This window comes from Macaca mulatta, chromosome 1, assembly GCF_049350105.2.
Source record: "Macaca mulatta isolate MMU2019108-1 chromosome 1, T2T-MMU8v2.0, whole genome shotgun sequence".
Classification (NCBI taxonomy): domain Eukaryota; kingdom Metazoa; phylum Chordata; class Mammalia; order Primates; family Cercopithecidae; genus Macaca; species Macaca mulatta.
Window position 1 is genome coordinate 140,027,501 of NC_133406.1, and position 23,085 is coordinate 140,050,585.

Below are 23,085 nucleotides of genomic sequence, written 5' to 3' on the forward strand. Positions count from 1 at the left end.
TATTTAAGAAAATTTTACAACCCTAATTAATTTGTTATATGTTTTATAAGCAAATATGGTTAACAGCAGTCTAAAGATACAGGAGCATTCCTGAATAGGTTCAGAGCCGTTTGTTAACCTGGAAAAGTGGGAGGGTCCATACATGCTTTCAAATGACCAGAAATACTTTTCTCTTTTGAGAATAATTACTATACAGTATCACTGGCATCTAAGTATTACAAAGAGGGTATAGAAGCTGGGTGTGGTGGGTGGTCCCAGTTTCCTCAGGAGATGGAGGGAGGAGGATTGCTTGAGCCCAGGAGTTTGAAGCTGTAGTATGCATTTACGCACCTTTGAATGTCTACTGTACTCCAGCCTGGGGAACATAGTGAGACTCTCTCTCTAAAAAAGGAGGTATGGGTAGAAATTTGAAAAGGGGTAAAAAATGGGAAGAGGAAAGAGACGACTTAGGGATAAGTTGGCAGAACATAAGTTTGGACAAACAAGTTTCCATCAAGTTTGCTAGATATAGAACTGCCTGATTTTTAGCCATTAAGAATGAGAAAGAATAGTTATATAAATTCAAAAGAAATCTGTTCATGTTACTATAGTTTTATAACTTAAAACAAGGATATCTAGCTGGGTTTCTCTTTGTATATCTTTGTTCTATTTTCTATTCATTACATTGTTTCAAAATTTAATTAATTTGTTAGTGGGGCCTTTTATAGCCCTATAACAGACCATTTTGGAAGTTGGAAAATGTAAGTTCTGTGGCAGTGCCAGGAGGTCTGTGTTGTAAAATAATTTATTTAAATCTCTGATGGTTATGAATAATGGTTATGCTCTTAAAAATTATAAAATGCTGTTTTTTCTGTCTGTAAGATGGAAGAATTTCTGCCTCTGCCTGAGAACATTCTCTGATTTTAGATGTGAAAGTATATATTAGTAATATGTTACATACTTAATGAGATCGTTTCTCATTTGTCTTTGAAGCTCTCCGTGGACAGGTTGTTCAGTTCAAGCTCTCAGACATTGGAGAAGGGATTAGAGAAGTAACTGTTAAAGAATGGTGAGTGAATCTGAAAAAATCTCTTAAGTAAATTTAAAAATAATTTGAGTAAAAATAACTATTTTTATTTTTATTTATTTAATGGATAGTTGGAATCTAAATTGAGAAACGTCTTTATAAACACATAATGCATTTTTAAAAGCAATAAGGTAGAATTACCTTGTGTTGATGATATAGTGGTGAAGGAATTTGTCATACATCAAGGTACTTTATTCAATGTGATTTAAAACTGTCAGGTAGTCTGAGCTCTCTTCACTGTACTGAAAATGACTTTAGTAAGAATGTATGTTTGACTTACCATTACCTGATACAGTTTACTTGAATGTTTAGAAGAGATGAAAATATTTTACCAAAAATCACGAATTGAAAAATAAATTTTGAAACATTGAAAAATTATCCAAAAAAGGGCCTGAAAGAAACAAAACCCTTTCATCCTCTACCTCATTTCTTTATTTCACCTTCTGGAAAAATAGCACCTCTGGGTACCGAACTCAGTTTTAGAGGTTGTTAGAAGTGGCAGTTAAGATGAGAAATAGATTACTTCCCACCTTAGATTTACACCATTAAAGATCCTTTTAAGAATCTGGTTCAACCACCTGAACATTCTTTTCTTGTTATTTACTTATTTTTTACTTCTTTACTTTAAACATTCTTTACTTTAAACATTCTTTACTTATTGTTATTGCTTTATAAGTTAGAAGAGAACTGTAATAACATAAACATACCTTACGGTTATGTCTCTGTTGGCATTGTGGGATTATGGAAATAGCAATGGACTTCAAATCATAAGAGTCTGATCTTGAAACTTATTAGCTGTCCTACCTGTGACTCACTTGGTCTCTTAATGTGTCATATGTGGATAACAGTACTTGCTCTGCCAACCTCTGGAGCATTGAAAGGATCAAAATAATGTCATATATAAGAAATGCATTTGATAATACCTTCTTTTCAAGACCAAGACAGTAGTAAAAAATCTTTATAGAATTTTTTTTTTTTTGGTAGAGATGGGGTCTTACTATGTTGACCATGCTGGTCTTGAACTCTTGGCCTCAAGTGATCTTCCCACCTGGGCCTTCCAAAGTGTTGGGATTACAGGCATGAGCCACTGCACCCAGCTTTTTTTGATTGTTTTAAAAAACCATTTCTTAATTTCTACCTCTTATTCTGTACACCCATATGCTTAGTATAGGGCTTACGGCTCTTAGAAGGGGAAATTATTTTATTCCTAATAAAATTCTTAAAACTCTTTTAATGAGAAACTAATCATTTGATTAGTTTTTCAGAAGTTCTTTAAGAAATATTAATAGCTTTCTTGAATTCTGTTTTTTTTTCCCTAACTTAATATTGTAAAAAGTAAAGTAGAGGTTCCTCTTCAAAGACGTTCTTCCTCATTTAATTAGGAATAAATAGTAACTTCTCTAAGAAGCAAAATTTATTCAAAGACCTGTGCTAACATTCTTAAATATCTGCTAGCCATGATAAGGAAATCGATGTACTTTATGTTCTTAGCTCCTACAATTTAGCCTAAATATTTGCCCTGGCATGCTTATACTGGCCCAAGCAAGCATTAGGTCATAGCCTGTTCCTCTTCCTTATTTGAAGGTGTTTTTACCTTTCTCAGCATTCCACAAGTTACTTCCTCCTTCCTTTGTTCTCCTCTACCTTTGCCTCTTTTAAAAAGTTCTAAGTTGCTAGCCAATCAGGACAAATACAGAATGTGAGGTCCCGTTCCAGCCAGTGGAAACCCCGGACACAGCAGTAGGTTGGATGTGTCAGGTTATAAATGACCCTGTCTTCTTTGTTCGGTGCACTCTTGTAGCAAAACTGCTGTTGAATGTACTCTTTCTGCAGGAAGTAAAAATGGCCTTGCTGAGTAAATTACATTTATGTTCAAGTGCTATTTCTTTACAGCACTGAGGAACAAGCATTTCAAACAATATCCATAAATAATTTAAGGAAAAAATACGTATTGTGTTGCACTTGAAATGCTAAAGGGCAGAATTCTAGTCTATAAAATGGAGCCTGAGAATAGAAATTTGAATATGTAAGGAAGCATAATTTAACAGAAAGAGTGTGGTTTTGGGTAAGGTTAAATAAAACCTCATTTATTCTTAGAATTTGTGAGAGCAAATGTATGGAAAAAGAAAAAACTACTTAAATTTCACAAATCCTTTGATAAACTTCTAAAACAAGTTTAGATGTTATATATTCTTTTGTCTTAAAGTCTATTTGATAGTATAGCCACTCTAGCTTGCTTGCTTTCTCTCTTTTTTTTTTTTTTTGAGAGACAGGGTCTTGCTTTGTAGCCCAGGCTGGTCTCAAACTCCTGAGATTACAGGCTAGCCATCACACCTAGCCTTGTGTGACATACCTTTTTCGATCCTTTTACTTTTTACCATTTGTGTTCTTGAATTTAAATTATATTTCTTAGCATATAGTTGGAGCATTTTTTTAGAATCTATTCTGCCAATCTTTGCCTTTTTATTGGAGTATGTAAACTTTTTAGTGTATATTTTAAAGTTATTTTCTTTGCGGTTGCCCTGAGGATTACAATTAACATGTTAATTTAAAACACTATAATTTGGATTAGTAGAAACTTAATGGAATACAAAGACTTTGCTCCAATATAGCTCTATCGCCTCTTCCTTCCTTTTGCTATTTGTCATACGTATTCCTGTTTTCCTTTTTTAGAATTATTATTCCATTAGCCCAGCATGGTGGCACAGGCCTGTAGTGCCAGCTACTTGGGAGGCTGAGGTGAGAGGATGGCTTGAGCCCAGGATGCAGAGGTTGCAGTGAGCCGAGATCGCATCACTGCACTCCAGTCTGGGCAACAGAGCAAGATCCTGTCTCAAAAAACAAAACAAAACAAATAATTATCACTCCATATTGAAAGTATTCCATTTTTAAACATCATAAAGCACATCAACACAGTTTTATAAGTATTGCTTTAATGTGGTTGTCTTGTAAATCAGATAGGATGTTTTTTAAAATTACAAACAAAAAGTTACAAATAAAACAAAATACAGATGTGGCCAGGTGTGGTGGCTCATGCCTGTTATCCCAACACTTTGGGGGTCCAAGATGGGAGTACTGCTTGAGGCCAGGAGTTCCAGACTAGCCGGGGCAACATAGCAAGACCCTGTCTCTACCAACAACAACCACCCAGATGCTCCTTGACTTATGATGGGGATAAGTCATAAACCCATCAAAACTAAAATGTCTTAAGTTGAAAATGTTTAGCCCAGCCTACCTTAAACATGCTTAGAACACGTACCTTAGCCCACATTTGGGCAAAGTCATCTAATACAAAGTCTATTTTATAAAGAACCATTGAATATCTTTTGCAGTTTATTGAATACTGAAAGTGAAAAACAGAAGGGTTGTATGGGTGCTCAAATTACTGTTTCTACTGAAGGCATATTGTTTTTACACCATCATAAAGTTGAAAAATTATAAAAGTCAGAGACCATCTGTAGTGCCAGTTTTCCAGGGATTTTGCTTTTTGTGGTGATCCAAACCTAGTATTCCCCTTACAGTGGCTGCGAGGCTGCTGATTTGGCTCCTGCTGTGCTAGGGAAAGGAGGATGGAAATTGGGCAAGTTAAAATACTACAAAACTCAGCCATTTTTCCTGAATACATCCTTCTTAGTTGTTGCAAGCCTTTTTTTCTAATTTCCAAAATTCTGAAAAAATAGATTTTTAACAACTTTTGTCACTGTGCTTGTTGTTCATATGGAAGAGCAGATTTTCAGAAGTCTTTAATCCATCATTCTGGAAGTGAAAGTATGTGCTTTTAAACCTGGTTTCTATGTCATGGGTGCTGTTTTATCATAGGCTGAGGACTGGTTAGGATAGGAAGACAAGAAGCAAGAATGACAACAATTATCTATTGCTGGCAATAAGTCAGAAATAAGTGCTAGAGACATTAAGAATGCCATTAGAATCAAAATTAGATGTATTATTTCAGGTTTGGTCCCATTCCTCCTGTTTTGTTTGCTAAGACTCTCTAGAAAAGCCTGTAAAGTATACCTAAAATGATTATGGGGTTAGAAGGACTTTATATAGGAACAGGCTAAAATAATTTTAGAAAGAAAGACTGGGAGAACTCCTATCTAAAATTCACGAAATTACAAAGGATATGTATTGAGGACATCAATTTTTAAACTTGCTTCTGGAAGTATTGGGCATCCCTTAAAGTTTGGAAAAGAGTAATATAAGACAATAGAAGGAAATACCACTTTAAAAATGTATTTTTAGAACTTATTTTTCTAATAAATGGGTCAGACAGAAAACTTGGGAGTTTAATTAAATGTTTGGATTATAGACTATGGATTGCTTGAAATTTTTTTGAGTATTTCTTGCAGATACATTGAAGAGACTCTGGAAGTCATTATAGTCTTCTCTGAAACATTTCTTAGTACACCATCTGAAAGTAAATGCTAGGCTAGATGAATACTGATCTAACTCAGCATGGCATTTACATCCTTAATATGATCTGTACTTATGATTGTTTATGTAAAAGTGTCTCCTTTCTTTTTCTTTTAGGTATGTAAAAGAAGGAGATACAGTGTCTCAGTTTGATAGCATCTGTGAAGTTCAAAGTGATAAAGCTTCTGTTACCATCACTAGTCGTTATGATGGAGTCATTAAAAAACTCTATTATAATCTAGACGATATTGCCTATGTGGGGAAGCCATTAGTAGACATAGAAACGGAAGCTTTAAAAGGTATTGTAAGTCTGTTCATCTATTTTACCAAATTGATTATTGGTCTCTTTTTGTCATTGGGTCCCAATTAAAAGTGATCTTTGTTTTTTATTTTTTGTTTTTTTCTATTCCTATTTATTTTTGGCTCTTGGGGAAATGTAATCTTTTCAGTGTGAAAAAAGGCAACAAGTTCAACACAAAATAGAAATCTGAATTATAGGATAAGACAAAACCAAAGGTGGGGGGAAAAAGGCAATAGCAAAAGGAAGAGATGAGATGTTGCAAAAAAGGTGGAGGATGTCCCATCCTTTCTCCTCTGGGGAATGACTCAAACATTCTGGTGGCGTTATGCACTGTTCCACATAAGTCAGTGATGTTACTCCTTTTGGAGGGGTAAGAAGGTTGGGGATGGACTTTTAATAACTTACAGGATTTGAGTTGGAGTTTTAGAAGCCCAAATCAGGAAAATTGAAAAGGTTCTCTGTGAGTCATGATTATCTTTTGGCCAGTTGCCATGTTAAAAATGTGTACAGTAACACTTCATTTACCTGAAGACCTGCCTTCTGGAGACCTTAGTGTTCAAAGAGGCAACAAGCTCTCTCAGTAATAAAAGATTCAGGCTATAAATACTGGCCACTAAGAACAAAAATTGGAGTATCTAAAGATGAAATCTAACATAATGGATTGCTCTGTTTGCCACTGATACAAAAAAAAAAAAAAAGCACTCATGTTGGGGATGGTTATAAACTTTTTCAAGAGAAGTTGAAAAAAAAAAAAGCACTCTTGTTGGGGATGGTTATAAACTTTTTCAAGAGAAGTTGAAGAGAAAAGAAGGAAAATTAAAATGAAAGCAAAGATACCAGCATTTAGAAGAAGCAACAACCATGGGACTTAAGTGGTAGATGTCCTGTCAGAAGGTAATTCATCATGAGAATGTTACAGAGGAAAGCTAAAACAGTTGGCAGTCCCAGTGGTAGTAGGCAGCTGGCTGGCTAACTCAGAAGTTCCTTATAGCACTATTGTGGTATACTGAAGTTTTATCATCTAGGAATCAGTTTTGATACTAGGGGCTGCAAGAACAATAGGTTCTGTGACAGAACTCCTAGGCCAGCATTCCCACCGTGGAAATGCTGAGATAAGATACCTCAGTGTAATTCAGAAGTCTAGAAGGAGTAATTGAATTACAATGACTGGCTGACACTTAGTTCTGCAGTCTGTAGAACAATAACTAATATTACAATCTTTTTTTTTCCAGAATCACATCGTATAATTTATAAAATTTTTTTACATTTATTATTCTGTGAAGTATTCCAGTTTAGCAGATGAAGAAACTAAACCCAACTGGAAAGGTTGGACAGGCTGGGCTCGGTGGCTCACACCTGTAATCCCAGCACTTTGGGAGGCTGAGGCGGGTGGATCACAAGGTCAAGAGATCAAGATCGTCCTGGCCAGCGTGGTGAAACCCTGTCTCTACTAAAAATACAAAAATTAGCCTGGCATGGTGTTGTGTGCCTGTAGTCCCAGCTACTCGGGAGGCTGAGGCAGGAGAATCGCTTGAACTGGGAGGCGCAGGTTGCAGTAAGCCGAGATCATGCCACTGCACTCCAGCCTGGCGACAGAGCAAGACTCCATCTCTTAAAAAAAAAAAGAAAAAAAAAAAAGAAAGGTTGGACAATTTGCAAAATGGTTGGTGACAGGACCAAAGTTAGAACTTAGATGTCCTGAGTCCTTGTCCAGAATATTTTCTACTATGACATGTTGCCTCTAAAAGCTAGAATATGATTTATTGAAGGCTTCCTACTACTTTTTATTATTATAAAAGCTGGAGGGGTGCATTGCAGAAAGTTCTAAAATACAGAAAACCAAAACAACAAGAAAAATTGTAATGTTCACAAATCACACTCAATACATTCGTGTATATCATTCCAGACATTTTTCTAGGTCATATGTGTACATGTAGGTATTTTTTTAACCAAAATAATATATTGTATATGCTATAGTCCAATCTGTTTGCTTTGTTCATCTATGTTTTCATGACAGTACATTTCAATTTTATTTTTTTGTTTGTTTGAGACGGAGTCTTGCTCTGTCGCCCAGGCTGGAGTACAGTGGTGTGATCTCAGCTCAATGCAACCTCCACCTCCCAGGTTCAAGCAGCTCTTCCATCTCAGCCTCCTGAGTAACTGGGACTATAGGTGTGCGCCACTGTGCCTGGCTAATATTTGTATTTTTTTAAAGAGATGGGGTTTCACCGTATTGGCCAGGCTGGTCTTGAACTCCTGACCGCAAGTGATCTGCTGGCCGCAGCCTCCTAAAGTGCTGGAATTACAGGCATGAGCCTCCACAATTGGCCTATTTCCATTTTATATGATCGACAGACCATATGTAGATTTCCTGAATTATCCCCAAAATGTCCTTGATATTTCAATTGATTTTTTTTTTTTTTAACTAGGATCCAATATAGGACCATACATTGTACCTAGTTGTTATATCTCTTAAGTCTCTTTTAGTCTAGTTTATCCTCTTCTACTTTTGTTTCATGATACTGATTTGAAGAGATTGCCTTTGTTTTGCAGAATGTCAGACTTTTTGGATTTGTCTTGTTGCATTGTGGTGTTATTTAACTTGTTCCTCTAGTCCTTATATTTCCTATAAGCTGGAATTAAGTTTTAAAGGCTGAATTGAGGCTGGGCTCAGTGACTCACACCTGTAATTCCAGCACTTTGGGAGACCAGGGTGGGTGAATCACTTGAGGTCAGGAGTTTGAGACCAGCCTGGCTGGCCAACATGGTGAAACCCCAGGTCTACTAAAAATGCAAACATTAGCCGGGTGTGGTGGCACATGCCTGTAATCTCACTTACTTGGGAGGCTGAGACAGGAGAATTGCTTGAACCCTGGAGGCAGAGGTTGTGGTGAGCCAAGATTGCGCCACTGCACTCCAGCCTGGGCAACAGAGCGAGACTCTATCTCAAAAACAAACAAACAAAAGAAAAAACAAAAACAAAACAAAACAAAAAAATAAAAAATAAAGGCTGAATTCAAGTTAAATATTTTGGGTGGAACACATCATAGATCATGTTGTGTACTTCATGTTGCTTCACATCAGGATACACTTAACATCTGATGACTGCCATAGTGATGCTAAGTTTAAACACTGAACTAGGATAATGATACCCTTACCCCTCTATTGTAGAGTTGTGTTTTCCCCTTTTGTAACCAGAAAATTATGTATGTAGTGTTAGCTTTGACACTAAATAAGTAGGTTCTAATATCATTTGAGATCCTTCCTAGGTCAATAATTTCTTTAGTGGTTGTAGAATGATGATTTTGGGATTCTGTCATTCCTTTAACATTATTAGCTGGCGTTCTTCTGTTAAGTGGACCTTTCTCCTCTATCAGTGGGGGCTGTCTGTGTTGGGGCTATCTGTATGCTAACTGTATGAAATACAGTTCCTATGAAATACAGTTCTTACTGGAAAGAAAATAAATGCTTAATTCTTTCCCTTTACTCGTTCTCGAAGTAAGGAGTTCCTTTAGTAGTCACTTCAAATGGTGATACTAATTTTTCCAGCATTCTCAGTGTGTGTTTGAGTGTATGGTCACATGTCGCATAATGATGTTATGGTCAACAACAGACTGCATATACAACGGTGGTCCCATAAGATGATAACACATCTTTACTATACTTCTTTTATGTTTACATATGTTTAAATACACAAATATTTACCATTGTGTTACAGTCACCTACAATATCCAGGACAATAACATGCTCCACAGGTTTGTGACCTGGGAGCAATGGGCTATTTCATATAGCCTAGGTGTGTAGGAGGCTACACCATCTAGATTTGTGTAAGTGCACACTCAAGTTTGGATAATTGTGAAATCACCTAGCAATGCATTTCTCAGAGCATACTCCCATCATTAAGCAATGCATGACTGTATTTCAACTGATTTCATGTGTTTAATTGATTACAGTCATTATTCTTCTGGATGCTCAAACCCATTATAGTGGTGACCCCTTTAAGCTGGCTCCCATGTGTTCTATTAACACGGTCCTGTTAACTTTTAAAAGCTTCCTTGCTTTTGGCACAAAAGATGTTCTGGGATTCACCTCATACTTTTCCCACCCACACCCGGAATCATTCATTTCTTCAGGGGCTCTTGTTCCTTTAAGTATTAGTATAGAATGAGTAAGAGGCTATAATGTGGGCATTAGGGGTGCTTCATATTACTTTGATTCTAAATTTCTTTTGAAAGACATTATTGGCTAGGCACAGTGGCTCACGCCAGTAATCCTAACATTTTGGGAGGCTAAGGTGGGAGGATCACTTGAGCCCAGGAGTTTGAGACCAGCCTGGGTAACATAACAAGACCTCATCTCTACAAAAAATAAAAAAATTAGCCAGGTGTGGTGGCATGCACCTGTGGTCCCAGCTACTTGGGAGGCTGAGGTGAGAGGATCACTTGAGCCCAGGAGGCAGAGGCTACAGTGAGCTAGTGAGCTCTGTTAATGCCACTGCACTCTAGCCTGGGTGACAGCAGGACCCTGTCTCAAAAAAAAAAAAAAAAAAAAAAAAAAGGCATGCTTTTGTGATTTAGAGAAGTTTAAAACTTCTCTAAATCACCTTTAGAATAAAACAAAATAAAAAATTCACCTTTAGAATTACCTGAAATAAACACAGATTTTATTTTATTTTATTTTATTTTGATTCAGATTTAGAAAGGAAAGAGTGTTTCATTCTTGGCATAAACTGAGACAAGTAAGGATGCTGAACAGTACTATGGATGTCATGAAATTAGAATGCCCAAGCTGGAAACCAGATTAGATACCAATTTAAGCCATCTAAAAAAGCAAGTTATTTATATGAACAAGTAAACAGTCGGAATTTGTTATTTGTTTTGTTTTGTTTTCTGACATGGGGTCTTGCTCTGTTGTACAAGCTAGAGTGCAGTAGCATGATCATAGCTCATTACAGCCTTGAATTCCTGGGCACAAGCAGTCCTCGCACCTTAACTTCCCGAGTAGTTAGGACTCCATCATGCCCAGCTAATTGGCCTTTTGATTTTTTTTTTTTTCTTTTTTTTGAGATGAAGTCTCACTCTGTCTCCCAGGCTGGAGTGCAGTGGCACAATCTCAGCTCACTGCAACCTTTGCCTCCTGGGTTCAAGCAATTCACTTGCCTCAGCTACCCGAGAAGCTGGGATTACAGGCATGTGCCACCACACCTGGCTAATTTTTGTATTTTTAGTAGAGATGAGGTTTCACCATGTTGGCCAGGCTGGTCATGAACTGGGCTCAAGTGATCTGCCTGCCTCTGCCTCCCAAACTGCTGGGATTATAGGCATGAGCCACCACACCTGGTGCTGGTTTTGTTTTTAGTTTGTTTTGACATCTCAAGTAAGATCCAACTTAATAAGTCTGGGTATAGCAAATTATAAAATCACAGTACATTTTGTGGGGGGCCTGTTTTTTTCTGGAGAATTTTTTTCACAAAAATTAGTATTTTCTGTAACATGATAAATCTTAAAGAAATTATGCTGAGTGAAAGAAGCCAGACCCCATCCTTCAAAAGAAAACATGCTCTATGATTCCATGTACATAAAATTTTAGAAAATCCAAACTAATCTGTAATGACAGAAAAGCAATGAGTGGTTGCCTGGTGATGGAGTATGCAGGGTAGGAAGGGTTGGGAAGGAGGGATTACCAAGGGGTACGACGAAACTTCTGGAAGTGATAGACATGTTCATTATCTTGATTATGGTGATGTTTTATGAGTATATACATATTTCAAAGCTTATCAGATTTTATATATATATATTTTTTTTGTTTGTTTTGTTTTTTGTTGTTTTTTTCCGAGACGGAGTCTCACTCTGTCGCCAGGCTGGAGTGCAGTGGCATGATATTGGCTCACTGCAACCTCCGACTCCCTGGTTTAAGTGAATCTCCTGCCTCAGCCTCCTGAGTAGCTGGGATTACAGGCAGGCGCATACCACCACACCCAGCTAATTTTTGTGTTTTTAGTAGAGACAGGGTTTCACCATGTTGGCCAGGATAGTCTCGATCTCCTGACCTTGTGATCCATCTGCCTTGGCCTCTCAAAGTCCTGGGATTACAGGCGTAAGCCACTGCGCTGAGCCTCAGGCTTTATATTTTATGTATGTGCAGTTTATTGTGTGTCAGCTGTATCTCAATAAAGCTTAGAACAAAATTAATGACATCAGATAGGTTATATTTACAGTAGAAATTATCTGACAATATTCTACATAAACAACTGATAACTTGCTAGCCATTCTATTTCATTTGCCATTCATAATATGTTCTAAACAATTATCTTGCATGCTAGTTTTATTTCACATCTGTACCTTTTTGCTTTTACATTTGGACTTGTTTTTTATATTTTTATTGTAATAATAAACTATGAAGCATAAGTCCATGTATCAAATAAGCAGGCCTATAGAACATTACCTTCAGTTTAATGAGAGAAATTTATATATGCTTCATTTTAATTGTGGAAATGAGAAAGATTTCTAAATATTTTATGTATATATTTTCTTAAGCAAGAATTTGTAGTAATATTGAATTTACGTTTTTTCTGTCTTAATGCTAGTAAAACCAATTATATAAAAAATTAACAAAAGTCTTCTAGAAGTATAAATTATATTATTAACATTTTACAGGTGGAAAGTTATTACAGCATAGAGCCATGAAGGGTAGAAGAGATCAGGACTAGACATCTTAATAGTAGTATTGGAAATTAAGTCCTATCTTGTAATGCCAATTATATTCTATAGTACTGTCTTTTGTAACATAGTCGTAGTCTGCTTTTCAAAGCTGGAGGGTCATGGTAATTTTGGTGAGGGAAACTGTATTTGTGACCTCCAAGTTCTATCTATGAGTGCTTTGACTATAGACAGACCTCTACTTAAAAACAGTTTATTGGACTCACTTATGCCAACTTGTATCTGTGACATATAAGAAGGTATATATTATTTTAAAAATTGCAAGTTGAAATCCAGTTACTTAATTTTTTTTTTTTTTTTTTTTTAGTTACTTAACATTATCACCATTATATCAAAGCTATTCCATGTTTCAGTGCCTTGTCGACTGTAAACTTGGTTTAGACCATGTGCAGTCACTCATGCCTGTAGTTCGAGCACTTTGGGAGACCCAAGTAGGAGGATGATTTGAAGCCAGGAGTTTGAGACTAGCCTGGGCAACACAGCAAAACCTCATCTCTACAAAAATTTTTAAAAATTAGCCAACTGTGGTGGAGCACACCTGTAGTCCCAGCTATACAGGAGGCTGAGGTGGGAGGATCACTTGAGCCCAGGAGTTTGAGGCTGCATTGAGCTATAATTGTGCCACTGCATTCCAGCCAAGGGACAGAGCAAGACCCAGTTTCTTAAAAAAAATACACACACAAAACAAACAAAAAAATTAGATGGGTGTGGTAGTACACCCCTGTAGTCCTGTCTACTCAAACAGAGGAAACCCTGTCTCAAAACCAAAAGAAAACTAAAACCAACTCAGTTTAAATTGTGTTACCTCGAGTTGTCTTTATGGCTGATGTGGTGACAGATGCTTTCTGTACCCTCTATTTATTTAATACAGTAAAATGATTCCTCACTTTTCTAAACAACTAGAGCTCTTTGTACCAAAACTTTTCAAAAACTTTTTTTTCAGAGAAATCATTAATTTTGTTTTTAAAACTTCATATATGTTACTTCTTAAAGTGAGGATATTGAGTAAGCTTTTTTGCTTATGCAAAGACACGTTATGAACATTCACTATTATACTATAAACAATACAATTCTGCATTTGATTTTTAGTTTTTCAGCCTGTTTAGATTGTCATTGTGCCAGGTCATCACTCACCTTCCTTTCTGAGAAGACATATAACCAAGTTTGTTAAGAAGTATTTGCTAACAGTGGCAAATAGGAGCTGATGAACAGTCTAAATACCTTTCCTCTGGGTCAAGTGCACGGTTTTAATGCTGAGGCTGTGTGGCACCTATTTTAGGTACTCTGGGCCATGAAGCTTTATTAAGATGAAGTTGCCAGGATGCTCTACCACCAGATAAGTGGAGAGTTACTATACCTAATTGAGAGGTACCATGGGGCAGTGAAAGGAGGAGAAAGAGGGACGTGAGCTTTAGGGGAATACTTTATAAAACTAACATTATTCTGCCATTATATTGCATTTACCCCTTAACATCAACATATATTGTTGATTGGTTTCTCTGTGCTAATACTGTATATACATCTCATTTAACAAATGTAATATCTGCTTTTGACACATGGACCATTGAGACTCAGAGGTTAAATTACCTGCCTATGATTACATAGCTACTAAGTGGTGGAGCTAGGATTTGACCTCAGCTCTGTTTAATGTGGAAGCCCATGCTCCTAACCACTTTGTTACACTGATAATTTAGTTCAGAGAGGATGGATATCTGCTTCATTTTGCATCTAAACCAATGGGACTTACTTTCTAATACTGTACATATGCATATTTACAAAATTCTGCTGCAGCAACACAGTTTAGTTTATAAATACATAGATTTTATAATATTGAAATGTTTACCAGGATTAGTATAAAATGTTTTAAAGAAAAGCTCTTTGACATAAAACCATTCCAAGAATGTAGTATATCATCTAACTAAATTACATTCAGTAACATAAATTGCATGGTTCAATGCTAGGCATAGTGGGTGCTCTTGGTAGCTATAACTGTTCATTTTGTACAGCCTATTGTAGATTAAATTGATTGAATTCACTGTTTTAATAATTTGAAATGAAAAAGACAATGCAATGAAATGTCCAGTTTGGATGTCCTTAATTTTCAATTTATAAACATTTGGTTGAAATATAAATTGAATGAAGAAAGGTCTTCCAAACACACTTGAATACTTTAGTATTTCAAAGCATTTTCCTTAAAAGAATTTCTCCTAGCTGAGTGAATTAATTGGATCACTTAATGTTGTTCTTAGAAATACCTAAGAATATTGCAGTTTCACAGTTTTATCAATTCATATTATTCTTTTATTTAGTTAACCTGAAATAATGTGGTTTTATTATAAATTTGCTTTCTACGAGGAATTACCTTAACACTAAATTGACAGGCTTCATAAGAAAAAGTGCTTACTTACCAGAGTTCGTTTGCTGTTTCTTAAAATTAGTTAAAGCTTTAACTGTACTCTAATTCCCTAACCGAAGATCAATCATCAAAGGCTAAAATCTCACATATTAGATTGTAATGCTAGAAACATGAAAGTCATATCAACTGGGGAGACTTGTGAAATTCAAGTTTGGTCAACTTCATCCCCCTTAGAGTCCGTTTCTACATTGGTAACTTTAAGAAATCTGTCCTGCATACTCATAACCTTTTTGTAATCAGAGGAAAAATATGTGTAAAAACACTGAAGGAGGACAAGGCAGGAGGATCACTTGAAGCCAGAAGTTCAAGACAAGCCTGGGCAATGAAGTGAGACACTGTCTGTATTTTAAAAAAAATAATAAAAAAGCAAAAAATAAAACACTTTGAAAATTATTTAAAGTGCTGTGTAGTAAGGTGGTATTTTATTACTTGGTTAAGAGACAGCGTTCTTCCAACAACTACATGACTATTAGAAGTAATACATGAGTGACTTCTCACAAGTAAGTTTGTCACTCATATTTACACCCAACTTACTCTAAAAGGGTAGTACTTTATAGTTAATGTATCACAAAATGTTTTCCAGAAAGGTGAGTAGCAACAAATTACTTGGTCTTTTGGAAATAATGTAATAATTTTTGTATATGATATATTTGGATATTTATACCTTGTCTTCAGCAAATATGCATTATCCAAGTTAGCATTGGAGTTCCTACCATATTGGGGTTCCTACCATTGAATCCCCTGATTTTCCTTTGGATCTTGGTTCCTCATGCTAATCTTTCTTACTCATTTCTCCAATGACTTTAACAGATGTAGGGAATATACAGGGATTCTGAAAATTCAACAAAATTATGCCTTGAACTATAGGAGTTGTATTCTAGCTACTTTGACCAGAAAGAAAATTTACTAGGTCCATGAACTAATGGAAACAGCACAGACTGAGTCAGCCCCAGGACTGAATTCAGCAATTAGATTTATTAGGTGTCTGACCTTGAGCCAATCCGTTCAGTCAAACCTCACTTTTTAAAATGTCTGTAAAATGGGGTTAATAACACCTATCTTAAACAGTCGGAATGAAAAGTAAATTAAGATACTGCATATGCAGCACAGTATTTGACACATAATAGGTGCTCAATACAAGTTTTGGGGTTTTTTCTCTTCCCTTCCTCACCTTTAGGAGAATTTCTTTGTAGCTCCACTGGGCCAATTCATAGACTAGTAAAGAGGAATGAATAGACTGTCTCATTACAGTTGTAGCAGTAGAAGATTTTTATTTACCTAGAAATGAATGTCAAAACTGTCAAAGCAAATTCAGTTGTCTGTTCATTTTCAGAAGTTCTGTCAGTCTTTAATCTACCAATTCAGACTGATTCTGCTATACATATACATCACTGATTTCCTAACAGCAGAATTTGACAATTAAATGTTCTCAATAACATTTTTCTTTTGCGTGCAGAAATATATGCTAGTAGCCTGAGATGCTTTTTCTAATTACAAGAACCCAGAACTAGAGAATAAAACAACCAAATTAGCATTAGCCATAGCAGTTCTTTTTTCTTTTTCTTTTTTCTTTTTCTTTTTCTTTTTGAGGCAGCCTTGCTCTGTCACCCAGGCTGGAGTGCAGTTGTGCGATCATGACTCATTGCAGCCTTTACCTCTTGGGCCCAAGTGATCCTCCCACTTCAGCCTCCTGAGTAGCTGACACTACAGGCACACCCCACCACACCTGGCTAATTTTTAAATTTTTTGTAGAGAGAGGGTCTCCCTGTGTTGCCCTGGCTGATCTTTAACTCCTGGCCTCAAGCAGTTCTCCCACCTTTACCTCCCAAAGTGTTCGGGTTACAGGTGTGAGCACCCATGCCCAGCCACCACGCATTTCTTAAACTATTCAAAGCAGAGCAAACTTTTAAATACTATGTCATCTCAGGAAAGTGTTTAAGATTGTCAAAGATTTTATGATTCTTGTCTGGTGTGGATTTTTTTTAAAATTGGGTCTCACTTTTTCACCCAACCTAGAGTGTAGAGGTGCCAACATGGCTCATTGCAGGCTCGACTTCCTGGGCTTAAGTGATTCTCCTTCCTCAGCTTCCTGTGTAGCTGGGACCACACATGTGTGCTATCGTACCCAGCTAATTTTTAAAATTCACTTGTAGAGACAGGGAGTCTCACTTTATTGCCCAGGCTGGTCTTAAACTCCTAGGCTCAAGTAAGTGATCCACCCACCTTGGCCTGCTAGAGTATTGGGATTACAGGCATGAGCCATGTGCCAAGCCCATTCTTTCATGTAATTTATCTTACATTTGATCCTTATTCCACACTGCTTATAAATATAAATGAGAATTTTATTAGAAAAATGTTCAAAATACAGTTTTTTTTTGTTTTTTGTTTTTGTTTTTTTTTTTTGAGACAGGGTCTCACTGTCATCCAGGCTGGAGTGCAGTGATGCAAGCTCATTGCACCCTTGACCTCCTGGGCTCAAGCAATCCTTCCATCTTGGTCTCCCAAGTAGCTGGGACCACAGGCGTGTGCCACCAAGCTTAGCTAATTTTTAAATTTTTTGTACAGATGGGGTCTCCTTATAGTTGCCACAGCTAGTCTTGAATGCCTGGGCTCAGGTGATCCGCCTGCCTTGACCTCCCAAATTGCTGGGATTGCAGGCATGAGCCACTGCACCTAGCCACAACACATTTTAAAATTTCTTGAGGAAAACTCTCTTTTTTTAACTTGTAGCTGCTATATTATTTCAACAGGAGTGACATATCCACCAGATACTAATAATTAAAAAGTACCAGGTACCAGCACACATACGCCCCCACTCAACCCATACCATTAGGATAGTTGTGTTTTCCTGTTCTGAAGTAGTTCAACTTTTATACATTTAGACGATAACTTGAATTTATTTAGATATTATAGGCCACTAAGATTTAAAAAAAAAAAATTCAACTGAAGTTAAGTTTTACCTTGTTACCAGATTCAGAAGAAGATGTTGTTGAAACTCCTGCAGTGTCCCATGATGAACATACACACCAAGAGATAAAGGGCCGAAAAACACTGGCAACTCCTGCAGTTCGCCGTCTGGCAATGGAAAACAATGTAAGTTCTCTTAATATTTAAGTCTGAGATTGTATAGAAAGTGTACATTTGTATCTCTGAAAAATTAGCCAACTATCCCATGATGAAATGGCTCAGTGAAATTAAGGAAACATGAAAATATTTGCTACTGAAAAATGATAGTTGCATAAAAATACATGGGAGAAAAGAGAAGTTGTAAACTTATTACTTACTGTCAGTTGAGCAGTGTGATTTTATTATTCTTTCTTGGAGTCTAATAACAGTAAGAGCTACCATTTATTGAGCACTTGTAAATACCAGGTCTTAGGTCAGGTATTCTAGAGGCACAGCACGAGATAGGAATTTGAAGGAGGGAAAACCTGTAAAGGGAATGAAGGAGGCAGGATAAGAAAGGGAAGAGAAGGGAAACTGGCCAGACATGGTTATGGTATCAATCATCTGGCCTGTCCCAAAGCTTGCCATGGTCCTAAGGAAAAAAAGAAAGACTCCGGCCTGATCTGAGGGTGAAGGGGAGAACCACAGAATTACTGCTTTGAGGCAAGGAGGTCCGCCTTTTGTATTTCCTCTGCCAGTCATTGACTGAATGGAAGGTGGAATGCCAGGCAGGGTGGCTCCCTGGCACTGGGATAGGTATTTACATATTCTCATTTAACCCCGTAAGATAAGGAGCTGTTTTAAGACTTGGAGGGTTTAAGTAACTAGTCTAAGGTCACACAGCTAACACAGCAACAGAGCTAGGATTCGAAAGTGAGTCTATATCACTCCAAAACCTGTGCTCTTAGACATTACATACAGTCTCAACAATCATTGCCTCCATTATTTGAGCACATATGTGCCAGACACTATAGACACATTATCTGTAATCCTCACAAGGACCCTGCAGGAAGGTTGATTAACTTATCTAAAACCAAGTAAACTGAACTAGGAATTTGAACACAAATCTTTCTGGTTCTGAAGCCTGAATACTTTCTACTGTGCCCCACCATGAGACTTTTTTTTTTTGTCTCTTTTTGAGAAAAGTAAGGTTGCTATGGGAAAAAAATAAAAGTTTATATTTTGTGAAATATGTAATAGAGTCATTAAAATGTTCATATTCTTTCAGCCAGTTATCCTGCCACAGGGGAACAATTCCCAGAAAATAATCTAGGATACATTCTTCCTTGTATTTTATATAGCCAAAAATTAGAAGATGCATACGTGTTCAAAGTCAAATTATGTTATGTATCCTTGATGAAATTTTATGTAACCCTTAAATGTGTTTAAGTATGAAGACCATTTGGCATAGCAGAAAATAGATATAGTAACATGTAACACTAGGTTATTAAGGGCATCCGATGAAATAATGATTTAACATATTGCTTTGAAATCTATAAAGCATTTTAATAATTTTTTTCTTAATAATATAGAAAGGGGCCGGGCGCGGTGGCTCAAGCCTGTAATCCCAGCACTTTGGGAGGCCGAGACGGGCGGATCACGAGGTCAGGAGATCAAGACCATCCTGGCTAACACGGTGAAACCCCGTCTCCACTAAAAAATACAAAAAACTAGCCGGACGAGGTGGCAGGCGCCTGTAGTCCCAGCTACACAGGAGGCTGAGGCAGGAGAATGGCGTAAACCCGGGAGGTGGAGCTTGCAGTGAGCTGAGATTGTGCCACTGCACTCCAGCCCGGGCGACAGAGTGAGACTCCATCTCAAAAAAAAATAATAATAATAATAATAATATAGAAAGGAATATATAGAAGAAATGTATGATTTCGCTTTCCTAAAACACTCCCTCAAGATGTGGATAGGATACTTGGGTAGAATGCTTGTGTGATTACTAAAAATTAAATATTGGATTTAGTTGTCAGAAATCATCTTTTTTTCTTTCAGTTTGCATATTTATGAATTGAGGTTGTTTAAAATTAAGAACCAGTGGCATTTACAGTTGTTTGTAACTGCCTAAAAATTATTTGTTTAAATTTTCATAGTCCATTTGTTACACACTTAGTGTTTGCCTTAGTAAAGTCCTTTATTATTTTAGACATCCTTAGAGATGCACTAATACAAATGAAATGGGGCCTATTCCTAAGAAATTAATACATACTATATGTGAGGAGATCATTCCAAGCTCTTATGTTTGTTTGTATTTAAATAGAATTAAATGTTTTGTATTGATCTTTCCAAAGCAACTACTAGAAAAATAACATTTGAGAGAGCTTTTGTATTATGATCATCTAAGCTGTTACATTTTTAACTGATAGCCAACGTCAGAAACATTGGTCTAAATTTGGTAGAGCATTTAGTTTCTCTTAAATTCTCAGCTCTCCCTCTTCTTATGTAGTCCCCAAGAATAGAAAAGGTCGAGTAAGAATTATGCAAGAGATTTTAAAATACTTGAGTATAAAAATGTAAGTTTTCAGCTGGGCAAAGTGGCTCACGCCTGTAATTCCAGCACATTTGGGAGGCTGAGTTGAGAGGATGGCTTGAGGCTAGGAGTTCAAGACCAGCCAGGGCGACAGAGTGAGACCCTGTCTCTACAAAATTTTGTTTTAAAAAGTAAGTTTTCATAAATAGCTCTAGATTATATATAATATAGATACCCATTGGTTATCACATGCACATGTGAACCGTGTATACAAAGTAATAAATGATTACTTAAGTAGAAAATGAAAAGGTTATTTCTTTTTACTAATTTATTGGACAGATATATTTTACCGTCAACTGATCAAATTCCATTTTGAAACTTTAATGATATTTTTAAGTAGTTGTATTTTTGGCATTAAAATATATCATTTTTTAGATTAAGCTGAGTGAAGTTGTTGGCTCAGGAAAAGATGGCAGAATACTTAAAGAAGATATCCTCAACTATTTGGAAAAGCAGACAGGAGCTATATTACCTCCTTCACCAAAAGCTGAAATTATGCCACCTCCACCAAAGCCAAAAGACATGACTATTCCTATACCAGTATCAAAACCTCCAGTATTCACAGGCAAAGACAAAACAGAACCCATAAAAGGTAATGATAATAATAACAATAATATAAGGCAATAGTTCATTTATTTTGGGGGAAGCTACCTCAGTAAACTATACGTTACTAATATGGTGTTTTTAAGTCTTACTGAAGGGAAAGTTCAACCTCAGTCAGCATATAATTTATTCTTTTATTTTTTTTGTTTTTGATACGGATTTTTGCTCTTGTTGCCCAGACTGGAGTGCAGTGGCACGATCTCAGCTCACTGCAGCCTCCGCCTCTCAGGTTCAAGCGATTCTCCTGCCTCAGCCTCCTGAGTATCTGGGATTACAGGTGCATGCCACCATGCTCAGCTAATTTTTTGTATTTTTAGTAGAAACAGGGTTTCATCATGTTGGCCGGGCTGGTCTCGAACTCCTGACCTCGGACTCCCAAAGTGCAGAGATTACAGGCATGAGCCACTCACCGTGCCTGGCCATAATTTTTAAATGATGAAATAACAGCTTTTCCGGGAAACACTTCCAATTTATGTATACCATTAACTTCTGAAGAGGAATACATTAGCAGGTTTCTTGAAGTATAAACTTGTATACTGATAATTGCTCTGTTTGAAGACACACAGGATATTTTAAACATTCACTGTTTGTAGTTAGCTTTCAAAATAACTAGTTCTGATTTGTTATTTATAAACTCTTGGAATGATTAACTTCCAGAAGAGTGGCTTTGCAGGAAAGCTGTTAGGGAAATACATGGCTTGCATTCTTTTGAATTTTTTATATAACACAGCATTTAATGCAGTTACCTGCTATGTTATTGCATTTGCTACTGAGTGTCATGATGCAGTCAATGTTCCAGCTTTGAAATTAGTGACTTTCAATGTAAGGTAACGTAATGAAGAGAGTAGTAAGAAGAAGGGTTTAACTGAGAGAGTAAAGGACATTAGAGAACCTTCCATTTTAGTTTCTTTAAAAAAAAAAAAGGATGAAGAGATTTAAGAATTTAAATAAATGAATAACAATTGAATGCTTTTCAGGCTTTCAGAAAGCAATGGTCAAGACTATGTCTGCAGCCCTGAAGATACCTCATTTTGGTTATTGTGATGAGGTTGACCTTACTGAACTGGTTAAGCTCCGAGAAGAATTAAAACCCATTGCTTTTGCTCGTGGAATTAAACTCTCCTTTATGCCTTTCTTCTTAAAGGTGAGATTTCATTCATTTCAAACAAAGCTTGAGTAGGACATTTATTTGTTTGTTTGTTTTTTTGAGACAGAGTTTTGCTCTTGTCAACCAGGCTGGAGTGCAATGGCGCGAACTTGGCTCACTGCAACCTCTGCCTCCCGGGTTCAAATAATTCTCTTGCCTCAGCCTCCCAAGTAGCTGGGAATACAGGCACCTGCCACCATGCCTGGCTAATTTTGTATTTTTAGTAGAGACATGGTTTCACCATGTAGGTCAGTCTGGTCTCGAACTCCTGACCTCAGGTGATCCACACCCACCTCGGACTCCCAAAGTGCTGGAATTCCAGGCATGAGCCACCGCATCTGGCCCCCCAAGTAGGACATTTAAATTTTGCTTTGCCAACATGCAATGTGTTGACTGTGGCCTTGAATAAAAATATTACTTTTCACAACATCAAATAGAAAATGTGCCATTTCTTTGTTCAATAGGAAATTATAAAATTGAAATGTCTATATCATATGTTTAGCCACTTATCTTTGAGCTAGGTAGAGACAATTCTGCCAGTTAAGTAAAGCCTTTAATCCTAAAAGGATCACTCCAGCCAAGTCCTGGTTTGAACTAAAATGAGACTTGATATTAATTTTGCAATATCACTGATATATATTTAATATTTATTTTCATTTATTCAACAAACTTATATTGAGGCTCCTGGGAATCATTTCTAGTGCTAAGCCTTGGGACCAGTATAAAATGGAGTAAGATCATCAGCTGACCTTGAGCAGCTTACAGTCTAGCTCACATTAGTGACTGTGCAGCAGCTACCATGTGCCCGGCTCCATACTAAGCATGCTGTATACATTATCTCTTAATTCTCAAGTAACCCTGACATGTAAATATTACTGTCCCCACTTTCCATTTAAGGAAATTGGGGCTCAGAGAGGTTGAGAAACTTGTTAAGGACTTAT

At 36.8% G+C, this 23,085-nt stretch overlaps 1 protein-coding gene across 7 annotated transcripts in view; it reads left to right on the forward strand.

Moving 5' to 3' along the window:
* Positions 1–23,085, forward strand: part of DBT (dihydrolipoamide branched chain transacylase E2) — an 81,766-nt gene that overhangs the window by 13,922 nt on the left and 44,759 nt on the right. For 5 of the 7 annotated variants that reach the window (XR_013413827.1, XR_013413823.1, NM_001261277.1 and 2 more), the window contains 5 exons: positions 973–1,048; positions 5,597–5,778; positions 17,887–18,008; positions 20,770–20,986; positions 21,975–22,141. Coding sequence is in view for 5 of the 7 variants with exons in the window: in NM_001261277.1 (NP_001248206.1) it covers positions 973–1,048; positions 5,597–5,778; positions 17,887–18,008; positions 20,770–20,986; positions 21,975–22,141 (764 nt within the window). In the remaining 2 variants the exon portion in view is untranslated. The remainder of the gene's footprint in view (positions 1–972; positions 1,049–5,596; positions 5,779–17,886; positions 18,009–20,769; positions 20,987–21,974; positions 22,142–23,085) is intronic. The other 2 variants (XM_077992245.1, XM_077992246.1) reach the window with 1 other exon arrangement.